General features: G+C 40.3%; 1 protein-coding gene across 2 annotated transcripts in view; it reads left to right on the forward strand.

The window, feature by feature from the left end:
- Positions 1-4,794: 4,794 nt before the first annotated feature.
- IMPACT (impact RWD domain protein) overlaps positions 4,795-14,004 on the forward strand; it is a 29,490-nt gene continuing 20,280 nt past the window's right edge. Inside the window, exons 1-4 of one of the 2 annotated variants that reach the window (XM_066352540.1) lie at positions 4,795-4,903; positions 5,921-6,049; positions 7,040-7,092; positions 8,782-8,844. In XM_066352540.1, coding sequence (XP_066208637.1) covers positions 4,868-4,903; positions 5,921-6,049; positions 7,040-7,092; positions 8,782-8,844 — 281 coding nt within the window. In that variant the 5' untranslated portion in view covers positions 4,795-4,867. Of the gene's footprint in view, positions 4,904-4,960; positions 5,259-5,920; positions 6,050-7,039; positions 7,093-8,781; positions 8,845-14,004 lie in introns of those variants that run through there. The other variant, XM_066352541.1, reaches the window with a different exon arrangement.

Consider the following 14,004-nt stretch of genomic DNA (forward strand, 5'->3'; position numbering starts at 1 on the left):
CCACTGACTTATCCGAGTTTCCTAGAATCAAAGGTTTCTAGCTCATCAGCCTTATTCTCCTCAGTTCCCCATCTCCTTCCTTATCCCAGATAAAAACTCTACACAAACTGGCATCTCACTCAGTACTCCGCCATCTTGGCTGCTTTTCCTGGCCTCCTCCACGTGGCCTCCTTCCGCTGCTGGCTCTACTCTCTCATGCTAATCATCCCAGGAACCAAGAGCCCAAGCTCCCGCTCCATCCTCATTTTACAGTGTAGAAATCCAAACCCTCAATCCAATATACAAAATAGGGAAGTCTCTAATACAAAGTCACTTCTCCGAGGCATGATTGGATTGTACCACCCCACATCAAGGCGGGTGGGAAAGGCTTAATCCCAAAATCAAGCCCTAGGCTACAACGATCCCCAACACACATTAATATCACCTGGGCAGCACCATCTTTAACAAAGTGAGCATAATACATTTTATCTGCCCAACAGGCTCTGTTTAGGCAACCACTTAAAATTCATATTAAATAAGGTCTTTTCAAATGACTTGTCTAAAGTTTTACTTTCTTCCAGTATGTTATGCAAAATGAAGATTTGCCTGCTATGCTTTTTTCTTCAGTAATTACTTCTTTCCTCTTTCCAAAGTGCTCTTGCACATCTTGAGTTTTGGGTCTTTTTCACGGTTCTCTGTAGTGGCCACATACTTAAGCACTCATAGAAACAGGGAGGGTTTTATTTAGTTCCTTTTGGCAGAGTCATTTCCATTTAGAATCTGAGCTCACAAGAAGATTTAAAGGCTCTAGCTAAAGTAAATAGAAATTAACAGAAAATCATCGGTGTGATCTGTAAAAGAAAAGATAGAGTTGGTTGCTATTGTTAAAAGAAAAAAAAGGCCCAAAATGGAGTCACTTTTGCTAAGCCATGTCACCAAACCAAAGTTAATAACTAACCTGATTGAGGTTTTAGCCTCTCCCACAAATGGAATTTTAAACCTATCAGTCTGAAATTTCTTGATCAACACTAGAGAGCATAGCTGCCTGATATGACCCCCTTTGCTCTACCCTAAAGGAAGGTGTCTCTGCCTGACATAATCTACTTTTACCTTTTTAGTCTCACCCTCTTTTTGCCTATAAAACCTTTCCATTTTGTATAACCCCTTGGAACAGCCTTCTAGTTGTTAGATGAGATACTGGATTCATGAATCACTTAAAACCAATTAAATCTTCAATTTACTTGGTTGAATTTTGTTCTTTAGTGCTATGATATGCGGTACGAAAAGAGGTGCTATGTGTAATAAACTGGATATATTTTGCTTTGTATAGACGGTTAAGTTTTCCTAGGCATTGTTTTCTGTTACATTTTAATATGATACTGGTAGGGAGAACTGCTGAGTAGTTGGGATGTTAGGGGCATCACTATTATTTCAGCCAGAACAAACTAATCTGATTTTCTTAGCTTTCATTGAAGAAGGGTTTTATGGTTTTTTTCTTTTTAAAGTATGACAACTACTATTTTATGCAATTGAAGCTATAAGACATATAAAGAAGTCAGAGACAGACCACCAAAGAAAGGAAAGAAAACTTTAACAATGGAGGGACACCTAGGAAGTATTAGGATGATAAGCGAGGAAGGTTTTCAAGCAACCTGGAGATGCACCATGGCCAAATCCTTCAGCACTTCTAGGCAAATTCCTCTCCTAGAAGAGAAATACCATGATGGAATGACTGCATCATGGACCCTGGGGATCAATTTGGTTGGAAGTTTGGTTGGGGTTTGAAACTGTTTTTGCTCAAGATGAAAACCACTTAATTGGAGGGATGGGATGTGACTGACATCAGAGAGGGCTAGAGCCCTCCAACTCCTCTCTTCGAATGCACATGGGCATATTTATGGAGACAGTCATAAAAGGGTTATATGCTGGGACTAGAGGAAGTTGACAGCTATGATGTCGAAGGCCATTAATTGCATAAAGTTCCTTAAATGGCCAGAATTTTTCTGCCAATATTTTTCTCTTCATCAGGAAGAGCTTCCACCCCCTTCTTTAATCAGCTAGCCTCTATCTGTTCTTCTACTGTACAACTCAACTTAAGCATTCAATGGATCAAGAAGCCCAATAAAATTTAGATGGATGACCCTTCTTTGTGCTCGTAACACAATACTAGGACACAATTCTAGTCCATTTGAATGCTGATTTACTTTCATTTCCCCAACTCTTAGCTCCGTAGGGCAATGCATGACATCTGCCCCTGCATCTCCAAAGTTTAGCACAGTAAGGGTCTAATAAACATCTGTTGAATGAATTAATGAACCCACAAGGTGTAGGTAGAGCACAGAGTGCATTCCTAGCAACTGTGGCTGATGCAATGCTGTGAGAACACTCCAGCACCTGAAACCCTCCTAGGCACACCCAGGAGGGAGCTTGCCCGCTGTGGGTAGGTGGCTCAGCACCAACCAGGCAACTGCCTGACCCTTTCGCCCATTGGCTTTGAAGAGCATGCTGTAACACCCTATAGGCTGAACCTGTGTATATAAGCTGGCTTGCTTACTGAATAAAGCGGATCTGCGTCACTGAACCTGGTCCCTGGAGTTGGGTCTCTGCGTCTCTGTCGTCCTCACCCTCAGTGGGCCTTGTCCACAAAAAGGCTTATATTGGATTCCCTCAGAGTAATTCAGGCAGAATTCTTAAAAAGAACGTAAAGAGTGAGTACACCCTTGACTCAGAGAATAGCTTTAAAAACAAATTAAAACATGCCCATGATTAAAAAAGACAGGAGAAAAGATGTAATATTTTGAAATTTGTCTGTGTAAAGAAACTGAGACAAGAGGGGATAGCACGCCTGTTGAGTAAGAGATTAGTGGCTTGATTAAGGTGTCTCCCACAAGGTGACTGACAAAATTCACAACTAATGTATTGCAAAGTATGCAGTGGGGGCAGGGAGAAATGACACAAAATGATTGATTTTTTGGGGATAATGAACGATCCCTATATTGATTGGCACAACTAGCGTCTTGTAGAAAAGTTGCTCCCAAGCAAAATATCCAAGAAAACTGGAACAATAGTAAGGTGACCAATCGTCCTCCTTTAGGGAGGGTAGTCCTTCTTTTTTAAGTTCCATCCTCCCTTGGAAAGTGTCCTCCTACATTTCCTCCTTTTTGATATTGGAAGACTAATCTGTAAATATTCGTATTCGATAGATGCACAGTTGATTCATTGTGTGTGATGTGACGTACTTATATCTAAATGAGTACTTTTTTTTTTTTACAATTACTATTAAAAATTAATAGGCATCTTTATTATATGCAGCTTAAGTGTCTGTTTGTCACCGATAGCTTATTGGTTGCTTGCATAACTGTACTAGCCAATGGGGTGAAGTTGCCACGGCATTCAAATAGTCCCGCCTTCTGGCATGCCACCTCACAAATTGAGGTTAAAGATTGGAGCAATTATTATGTTGTTAAGAAATCTTAACACCAGAAGGGGTCTTTGCAATGGTACAAGACTAGAGGTTCTCCAATTGAAAAATAATGTCATAATAGCTAAGTCTTTGACTGGCTCTTCTAAAGGTGAAATACATGTCATTCCAAGAATTGATTTGGCTCCATCTCAAACAGGGTTGTCGTTTCAATTGAGACGTAGACAATTTCCTGCAAAACTTGCCTTTGCTATGACCATCAATAAGTCTCAGGGCCAAACGCTTAAGCGTACTGGCATTTTTTTACCTGAGCCTGCATTTGGACACGGTCAACTTTATGTTGCCTGTTCAAGAGTTCGTGAAAGAACGGTCGTAAAATTAAAAATAATTGATGGTCCTCTGCAAGGCGAGCTTAAAAATGATGGAAAGATCTACACAAGAAATCTTGTGTACAAAGAGATCTTTGACATGTGAATTAACATTTTATTATTTAAATCACCTTTATTTATTGAGCTAGCGGTGGCTCTTAAGAAATGTACCGCCAGTGGTTTCCTTCATTGCACTCTACTTTAAGCAATTAAGCAAGTAGAAGGGGAAAACCCCGTGGGGCAGTAAGCAAAGGGGCATCCTTGCCGCCTGCCCTGGGTAATTCAGTTTGAATTAGCAGACACCTTGGCACAAATCATTTTAATTGCAATTTATAATATCTAGAACAGCAGTCATTTCCTATGACCACTGGCTTTCTAGTGTAAGCATAATTACAATATAAAATATTACAAATGTTTTTTATGCACTTATAGTGTGTTATTGTTGCAATGAATGTTTCTTTTATTTATGATATTTTCTTCAATTTACTTTTGTACTCCTTTTCATTGTAAAAAAGTTGGTCACCTTAATACAGTAGCCAGAGGGTAAGTTGTTCTGCACGCTTTCGAAGTTGCCACCTGCTGCCCTCTCCTGCTATCCTGTTTTTGGTAAATCAAAACCCATCCCTGCTCAAATCAGACAAAAGATCTTAAAATCCCCGCCTTTAAGTGCAAAGACCAGCCTGGGACTGCGGACTTGGTCTAGATCCTTCCTGGAAAATAGCAGAAAATCCGAGTCCCCAACGTCTTGTGGGGGTCCCGCCAGTGCGAGGCCGCAGAGGGTGAGAAGTTCCTGACCCAGCGAGTTTCCAGTGGAAGGGGGTGAGCAAGTTCAGCCGCCTCTCAAAGACGACATCTTTTTCTGGACCCCGATAGAGCGTGGGAGCTGGGCGGACCGGAGAGCAGGGTAGGGAGCCCAGCCTCCGGGGAACCCCCTGCACCCCTAGCCCTCAGCCCGGAAGCAGATGCGCGCCGCCCGGCGCAGCGGGTTCCGGTTCCGGGTTGGCCGCGCCGCAGCCGCTCCTCTGCTCTCCGCTGCAGCGCCCCGCCCCCGCGCTCCGGACCTGGCAGGCGGCGGCTGCCTGGCCACTCCCGGGGCCACATGGCTGAGGGGGACTCAGGGAGCGACCAGAGGCAGGTGAGGCCCCGGCGGGGCGCCGACCCCTAGGGTCGGCCTCGCCTCGCCGTCCCGGGCCTCCTCTGCCCCGGGACCCTGAGCCCGAGGCCGCCCCCGCACCCTCCTGCACCGCTCGGTCTGCTAGCAGCGCCCTCTCCTCCCGCGCGGTCTGTTTTCCCGGCGCTGGTTCCCGGCCAGCCGCTTCCGTCCGTCGGCGGGCTGGACCTGCTCCGGACCATGTCATCGTCAGCCATCAGCACGCGACTGAGTAGCTCAAGGCCGGAGACGGAAACCCTGGTTCTGCTCCCTGCCTTGTCGCCGCCGGGTCACCTTGGACAAGCCACTTGAGAACCCTGGTTTCTGCCTTTGCAAAACGGTCAATAATAACAGATTTTGGAGTTCTCCAAGGGCCTGCAAATTCTTATTTTCATTTGGCATTGGGCTTTGCCCTGTGCGTGGCTCAACGCTGGCGCCCGTCAAGCCTTTCCTCCTGAGCTACGAGGACAAAATGAGATGATACAGTTGAATGCATGCTTTGCTTCCTATTTCATCTTTAGGCCCGGTTATTTTTCTTTTTTAATCCCAAACCTAAAGAACAATTTCCTAGATCTTTTGATGAGCAAAAACCAAACAACCACCCACCCCCGTACCCAAATCCAAAACAAAAAACAAGGGAGATACCCCATGAGAATATATAGGTCTAGTGGGAATATATAGGTCTAGAGTGGGGGTGGGGATTATCTGTTAAAAATGCAAAGGTGCAGCAGAGAAGATGTGTTTATCCCTTCACTTGTGACTCTTGCTGCAGAGTAATGGAGTGCATACATATTTTGGCTCAATAGTGGCCAAGAGCGCAGTGTCTATAGTGTCTGACAATCACCCAGAGTAGATAGAACATGGTGAGTTTCTGCAAAGAACAAACAGGGGTCCTTCATCCAGACTAGTAATGATAAAGGCAAATGCTTTAAGGAAAACTCAGGTTTTTAGCATATGTATGTTTATTGACTTTTTTTTTTTTACCTTATCAACTTCTTTCAGAATGAGGAAATTGAAGCCATGGCAGCTATATATGGCGAGGAATGGTGTGTCATTGATGACTGTGCCAAAATATTTTGCATTAGAATTAGCGATGATATAGATGACCCTAAGTGGACACTTTGCTTGCAGGTAACTTTCCCCCTTCTTTATAGTCATTTATCAGTTACAGCATTAATGCTATATGCTTGACTACTATTGTATTTCCCTAATGACTATTCTTGTGTGACGTTTTCTAAGTTGCCATTTTTGTTGTTGTTGGCTTGTGTTAACTATTGATTACCTAAACATATGGGTGACTAAATCTCAGATCACTCTCAAGTCAAGCTTTAATTGATAGTCTCAGTGTTTTCTCTCAATAATTTAAGTGTTCTTAATGTACCATTGACAGACTTGAGTTTCACTTCCTTTCATTATCCTATCCATTTAATAGGAGAGGCTCTAAAGGTGGAAGATAGCTAACATTTTTGAAGAAGAATAGGTTAATAATTTGGATGGTTCACAGATAGATACTCATTTTTTTATTAATTGAGAATGAGTTGTGGTTAGGATTGGTGAATGAAAAGATCAATATGGCATTCTGTTTTCATGCTGATTCTTTGATTATTGCCTATAGTTTCAACATAAGAGATGACAAATTGAGTTTTGTCAGTATTTGTTTTTATAATAATACTGTTTTGAAAAGAAATCTGTATGCTTCTCTAAGTGGTAGCTGGTAGTGTATTCAACAGTATTTAATAGGATATTTTTTGAGTATTTTTAAGAAAAATCCCTGGAACGTGTTATGTCACTCCATTCATGTAAGGCTAGGGTATAATGACCCTATTTCAGTTTTTTTTCCCCTTTCATCTTTGTCCTCCCCACCGTTATTTTATAACTTTTGTTGTTTTTATACTTTCTCTACAAATAATGAGCTCCTTCTTAAAAATCTGGTGTCATCATTAGCAACATTTTTAAAGTAGAAGCATAAATAGGAGGAGGGAGTTCTCTCTCGAGATTTAACAAAACCATGGTGTTGGTTTTTAGTTTGGTAAGGTAGAAATTTGTCCAGTGACTAGCTTTATAAATAATACTATTTTTGAGTCACGAAATGTAAACATTTGTTTTTAAACTGCTTTGTAGGTGATGCTACCGGATGAATACCCTGGTACAGCTCCACCTGTTTATCAGCTGAAGTGAGATCTAATTTCTACATTTATCTCTTTATAAAAATCATACTTTTCAAGGATGTTTATACTGTACATTGTGTTTATAAAATACCCATCTTATAAAAATATGTAGAAATTAAAAATACTTTTTGGACTTGGTACAAAGCATTTAAATAAAACAAGTAAATTATATAAAAACACAGTGAAGTATCATATATCACTCAGTATTTATCTATAGAGATGGAGAAGGAACTTTAGACAACCTGGTAATCTAGGAACCCTGGCCTGTAGACTTTCTCCTGACCTGGTTCTGCCACAGATCTAGCCGCAGTTCCTTTGCATGGCTCTGCCTGCGACTGCCTGCCTTCCAGGGCTTCTCCTTGGGTGCTTCTGGGACTTCTTTCTGCCCATTGTTGTTGAGGAACCATCAGCAGCCAAAGCTGAATCTTAATGTCATGACCTGTTGATTGCAAGTAACCTTTGATCAACCTGGCCTACATGACCTACAAAGATGTATAAAACTGGGTGAACAGAATTGCATTAAATCTCAGTTACTAGCCCTGGCCGGTTGGCTCAGCGGTAGAGCGTTGGCCTGGCATGCGGGGGACCCGGGATCGATTCCCGGCCAGGGCACACAGGAGAAGCGCCCATTTGCTTCTCCACCCCCCCCCCCTCCTTCCTCTCTGTCTCTCTCTTCCCCTCCCGCAGCCAAGGCTCCATTGGAGCAAAGATGGCCGGGGCGCTGGGGATAGCTCCTTGGCCTCTGCCCCAGGCGCTAGAGTGGCTCTGGTTGCCATGGAGCGACGCCCTGGAGGGGCAGAGCATCGCCCCCTGGTGGGCAGAGCATCGCCCCTGGTGGGCGTGCTGGGTGGATCCCGGTCGGGCGCATGCGGGAGTCTGTCTGACTGTCTCTCCCCGTTTCCAGCTTCAGGAAAAAAAAAAATATCTCAATTACTAAATTTTTATCTACCAGTGAGATTGTTTTTAGTATGAGTATTTTAAAACCATAGTAATAACATTTGCTGTTAATAATGGACCTGTAGTTTTAAATTTGTATTAAATTAAAAAAAAAATTTTAACATTTTCTTTTTATTGGCTTTAGCAGAGGGAAGGGAGAGAGGGAGAGAGAGACAGGGAACCTATGTATATATCTGTTACTGTATGTGCCCTGCCTGGGGATCGAACCGGCAACCTCTGTGCTTCCAGATAATTCTCTAACCAACCGAGCTATCCATCCAGGGCTATTTAAAATTTTAATTACAGAATGTTTTTAAACATAAACACCCTTTTCAAAAAAAGTTAATGTTTTTTTTGCAGTCATGTGGCAACCAGCTTATTTGTTAGAGTTGTTTTTGAGACACCATTTAGAAGAAACTGGAAATTCCTGATAGTGTGGCAAATGCTGTGAATCTGGGAATTTAGATTCTGGAGCCTGTTCTGCTGTTTATGTAAACTTGGACAGTGGTACGGTATTCTAGGAACTCACCCCTGTTTTTTAAACCATATTTTAATTGAATAATATTGGTGCTGGCTTTATCATGGTTTCCTGGGAGGACTGAGTTAATGCCAATAAAAGCATTTTCAAACTGTATTCATTTAAGATAACATTTTAAAAGTTAAAATAAAACTAATTTGTAATATAATCCGTAATTTGTATTTGAGATATAAACAGAATCCTTGAATAATATTTTTTTATTATCTTTTCTTTAATTTTAGTGCTCCTTGGCTGAAAGGGCAAGAACGTGCGGATTTATCTAATATCCTTGAGGAAATATATATGTAAGTGACAGGTGATTTAAACAATTCTATTAGTTATTCTGTTGTGGGTTTTTGTTGGAACTGTGATATTTAGGGGCTTTTTCCAAACTTTTTGTTAAACTACCTTTCCATTAACAAAAAAGATGCACTTGAAGAGACCTTGAAAGATTGCTTATAACATTTTATATATGCATTTGATATCATAGGCTATGTTGAATGAAACTGTAACACCAGAATCCTAAGCATAATTATTTATTAAGCTGCTATATACTTTTAATGGTAATTTTCTTGTATTATGTCATAAGAATTAGAGTTTATTAAATATACTGTATTTATTACTGTCCCACTCATTCAACAAATAGTATGATATATGGCAGGCACTGTACAAGATCCCAGATACATATATCAGCAAAAAAAAAGCAATGATCCCTGTTTTCATGGCATTTAGAATATACTCATAGGAGAGATATTACTTATAACATTGTAAAAATGAATGTAAAACTGCAGCTCTGATAAGTTCTTTAAAAGAAGGATATCAATGTATAGTACTAATTCAGTTTAAAACAAAACCTGACCTGTTGTAGGAGGTCAGGAATAGGTAATATGACTTAACAGCTGAGTTACTTAGTTGACAATAACTCCAGTGAAAGGTCACAGCATGTGCAAAGGCTCTATGTCAAGGAGTCTGGCACATTTTAAGACACAAAGTATTGATGGTATGAAGTGGGAAAGGGGAGAGGGGAGAGAAGGGGAAAGATGGGAACATGGTGGGGTATTGACCTGGTAAGGTAGGCAGGGAAGTCATACGGAGTCCTCTAGGCCATGTTAAAGATTTTTGTCTTGATCGTACTAGGAGAAGGGCTTTAAGTGGTATGATGCCATGATAAAATTTTCATTTTGGAAGTGCCTTCTGTTTCTGTGTGGAGATTGATTGGAAGGGAGCAAGAACAGATGTGGGGTGTCATTAGGAGGCTAATGCAATAGTCCAGAGAAGCTATGACTGTGATTTGGATTTATTTTAATAAGATACATTAAATTAGTAAAACAAATAATGCTCTGGAATATCAGTTTTACTGTAATCCCTGAATTGGTAAGGATTGTCTTACCTGTTCTAGGTGGCTACCCTCCCTATGTGTCCCTGGGATCTAGGCCAGGTCTCTGTTCCTCCCAAAATATTGAATTAAAAAAAGTTTGCTCCTATTTCTTGCTCCCTAGAGGAAGTGTGGTCTTCCTTGAGTCCCCAGGTGTACGCTTGACTCCAGAAGTAACTAAACTGAACATACCAATAGGAGATGTTCTCATTTAGTGACTCCATCACCCTCAGCATTTAAGAATTGTAATGTCCTCAAATGCTTCCTGATACCCTTCCCTTACCTTATTGGCCATTCTAACATTTTGCACCCAACAAACTTCTTCTGTAATCCTTTATTTATGCTTATTTAGCAATTTATTTTTCCCATTAAATTAGAATAAGGTAAATATAAATATATAGCAAATTTTTTCACCAGTAATGTAATTGTATTTCATTTTTTAGTTTTTACATGGCCTTTGAAAATTTGTGGGGTTGGACACTTCTTATGTCACACTAGTCATACTCATCCTTTACGATTTTCTCCTACCTGAGCGCAATGTTCTGCACTCTTGCTTTTCTCTATCCATAAAGTCCCCCCTTTACTAAGAGATATACTTCCGTAGGACACAACTTGCTATTCTTCTTAACTAGTATAGTTGAGTTATTTAAGAATTAGGAAGCATCCAAAATTACAAAGCAATTTGTTCTAAAGGTAGAATATGATTCATACTGTCTTCTTTATTAAAAGTGCTTGAATAACCCAAGTCCAGTGGTAGTCTTTTCATGTGTGGTCTAAATAGAAATGTGCATTCTGTTTTTAAAAGTTTTGTGTGACAACTTTGAATCATATTTTCCCATAAAATTCCAGCAGGGGGCAGCAAGTGAAAAATATTGGTCTGAAAATTAAACATGAGATAAATGCATGCATATGGTTTTTTAATGCTTATAATTTTATTATGTTTAATATTGTAACTACCTAGATTTTCATATTAATGTAGCAGCATTTTGAATGCTAAATTTGATTTTTACCTAGGTAGGAAGATGAATTATAATTTATTTCCTCTTACGTAGGGAGCTAAGATGTCAGAAAACTATCAGTTTCTCCATAAACATTTATTATCTTCTATATACTGGCACTCTTTTAGGAGTTTGGAATTTAAAAAATAGTAAAGATGTATACCAATACAGTATTATGACATAATTACTGAGGGGTTTGGACCAAGTGCTGTAATAGCATTTTTAGAAGTCTTAGTAACTATCTGGGCATGTGGATGAGGCTGTAAGGAGAGTTCCGTTGTGAAGGTGACTGTTGAGCACAGTGTTTGCCAGGCAATCGAAAGGGGAAAGGTTTTCTGACAGACAGGAACTGCATGCACAGAATCATGTTGGTGTGGGACAGCCTGGCATCTTCTGAGTTCAGCAAGTGGTTTAGGATGCCAGGTGTGTAAGGGGAGGTACGTATAAGAAGAAAGAACCTGGAAGCTGGGATAGGAAGTTTGGGTGCTACCTTGTAGGCTGTAGGAGTTTTAGGCAGAGGAATCTTGAATCAGATTTGTGGAGTCTTGAATCTGTAATCAGTGTGGAGGGTGGACTGCGAAGAGCCTGAAGGAAGGGACACCGGTGTACAGGAAGAGCAGTCAGTAATCAGGAGGGAGAGGATGGAGGCCTTTGTAAAAGCAATGAGAAGGCATAACGGAGAAAAATGGCCAGTGACAGAAATATACTCAAGAATATAAACTAGGCTTTGGTGATTGATTAGATGTAGATTAATTTGCATATTCTATTTTTGTTTAAATATTTTGCATGTGGATACAGTGGTACCTTGAGATACAAATTTAATTCATTCTTTAACCGAGCTTGTAAGTCAGTCAACTCGTATATCAAACTGCTGATACTGGACCCTTGCGCCAACTAGCGGCAGCTTCCCGAATCACAACTCGTATCTTGGAATTTTGCTCGGATCTCAAACAAAAATACGGACTAAGTCGCAGCTCGTATCTTAAAAAAAGTATGTTGGTCTGTTCGTATCTTAAGGTACCACTGTATTTTGAATATATGAAAAGAATTATTTTAATAAAACCAAACCAAAGGTAAATAACACTTAAAAATACTTACTTAGAACAATTGGTATTGTTTGAGAGGAAATGAAAGGCATTAGAATTTTTTTGTAGTTTGAATTTATGATGGTCCATTTCAATAATACTTAATTTAAAGTCCAAGAAAATGATTATTTTAAATTTCAACAGCTTTTCACATTTTGAAGTATCAAAAAGTTGTAGAGTGAGGCTTGTCAAAGCAATAATCACTCCAGACAAAGTTAAGCAGGCAAAGAAAGCTATTCAAGAAGATTGTATTGGGGAGAGAGCCAGAACTCAGTTGGAACTTTGAGTCCTGAAACAAAAAGGAGAATTTTAAAGGGCTGGGATGAGCTGGTAGAAAAGAACCAGAAGATGCTGGGGAGAGGCCGATCAGCGAGATGTGTCTAGTGTATTGCTATTGCCTGAGTTAACAAATGATTATTTCTGTTATGAGGCCACTTGTGTTTACTAGTTATTGCTCATCATAAGTTAGGCCCCTAAAACACAAAATGAAAAGAAAATAATAGGGGCACTATCTTCTTTGATGATTGCATTTCAAAAGGACGGCTCCTAGGTCAATGAGAAAGACTCACCTAGGTTATAAAACTAACAAGATGTTCATATATTCCAAAGGAGCAAGAGTTTGTAATAATAAGCCTTCTAATAAAAATCTTCTAAGAAAAGTGAGGTCATGAGCTTGAGTCAGGCTCTGCCTGTCTGAAGTTTAGTCAGGCTGAAGATTTTGTCTTGGTCAAGCCTCTGGAGTCAGCTTTTGAAATACATAGTACGAACTCTTTGATTCTGTTCTCTCTTCTGTAAAATGAGGATAATAGAATAATATTGTGGGATTAAATGACATAATTCATGCAATGTACTTCAGCAATATATAATAATAGCTCTCATTTTTGTTGTTCTTATTTAACTTTAATATTTAAAAGATGAGATGATGGAAACTCAGAGACATTGAGTTTTCTAAGGTCATAGTGCTTAGTATTGCACTTTAGTGAGTCCCTTTACCCTTAAGTCAACAAATATAAATATTGAAAAATTAAAGCTACAAAAATGAGAGCCACATGTGAAAGCAGAGTCACAAGTAACAATTTTTTTTGTGTGTATTTTTCCAAAGTTAGAAGCTGGGAGGCAGTCAGACACTCCCGCATGCACCTGACCGGGATCCACCCCGCATGCCCACCAGGGGGCGATGCTCCATTGCAACCAGGGCCATTCTAGCGCCTGAGGCAGAGGCATGAAGCCATCCTCAGCGCCTGGGCCAACTTTGCTGTAATGGATCCTTGGATGCAGGAGGGGAAGAGAGAGATAAAGAGGAAAGAGAGGGGGAGGGGTGGAGAAGCATATGGGTGTTTCTCTTGTGTGCCCTGGCTGGGAATTGAACCTGGAACTTCCACATGCTGGGCTGATGCTCTACCACTAAGCCAACCGGCCAGGGCCACGACTTTGTTTTCATCATTCTAAGTTGGATGTTAGTTATCAGTTATTCACAGAATATCTCAAGTAAATACCAGTTTCTAATCCACTTGGTCTTTTATTCAATTTGAAACAACTTTTTATATTCTGCTACTTTACCATAATTTAACTTCATAAGTAAAAGCTTGATGTCTCACTCTGTAATGAAGAGTTCTCAGATTTTGCAGTCTGAGTCTTTAGGATTTATATGATCCCCTTCAGACCTGTTGTGGGCATGGAGGAGCAATACAGGAGGCAGGACTCCCAGCTTTTGCTTGTTTAAATTTGTATCTAATTCTTCCAGAGCTTTCATTACAGCAATGGCAAAAATTTGAAAAACAAACCCTAATGGGTAATTAAAAAAGTTAAGAACAGCCTGAACTGTGGTGGTGCAGTGGATAAAGCATGGACCTGGAAAGCTGAGGTCACCAGTTCAAAATCCTGGCTTGCCTGGTCAAGGCACATATGAGAGTTGATACTTCCTGCTCCTCCCCCCTCTGCTCTGTCTCTCTCTCTTTCTCCCCTCCTCCTTAAAATGAATAAATAAATTAATTAAAAAATAAAAAC

This window comes from Saccopteryx leptura, chromosome 11 (genome assembly GCF_036850995.1).
Source record: "Saccopteryx leptura isolate mSacLep1 chromosome 11, mSacLep1_pri_phased_curated, whole genome shotgun sequence".
In the NCBI taxonomy this organism is placed as follows: domain Eukaryota; kingdom Metazoa; phylum Chordata; class Mammalia; order Chiroptera; family Emballonuridae; genus Saccopteryx; species Saccopteryx leptura.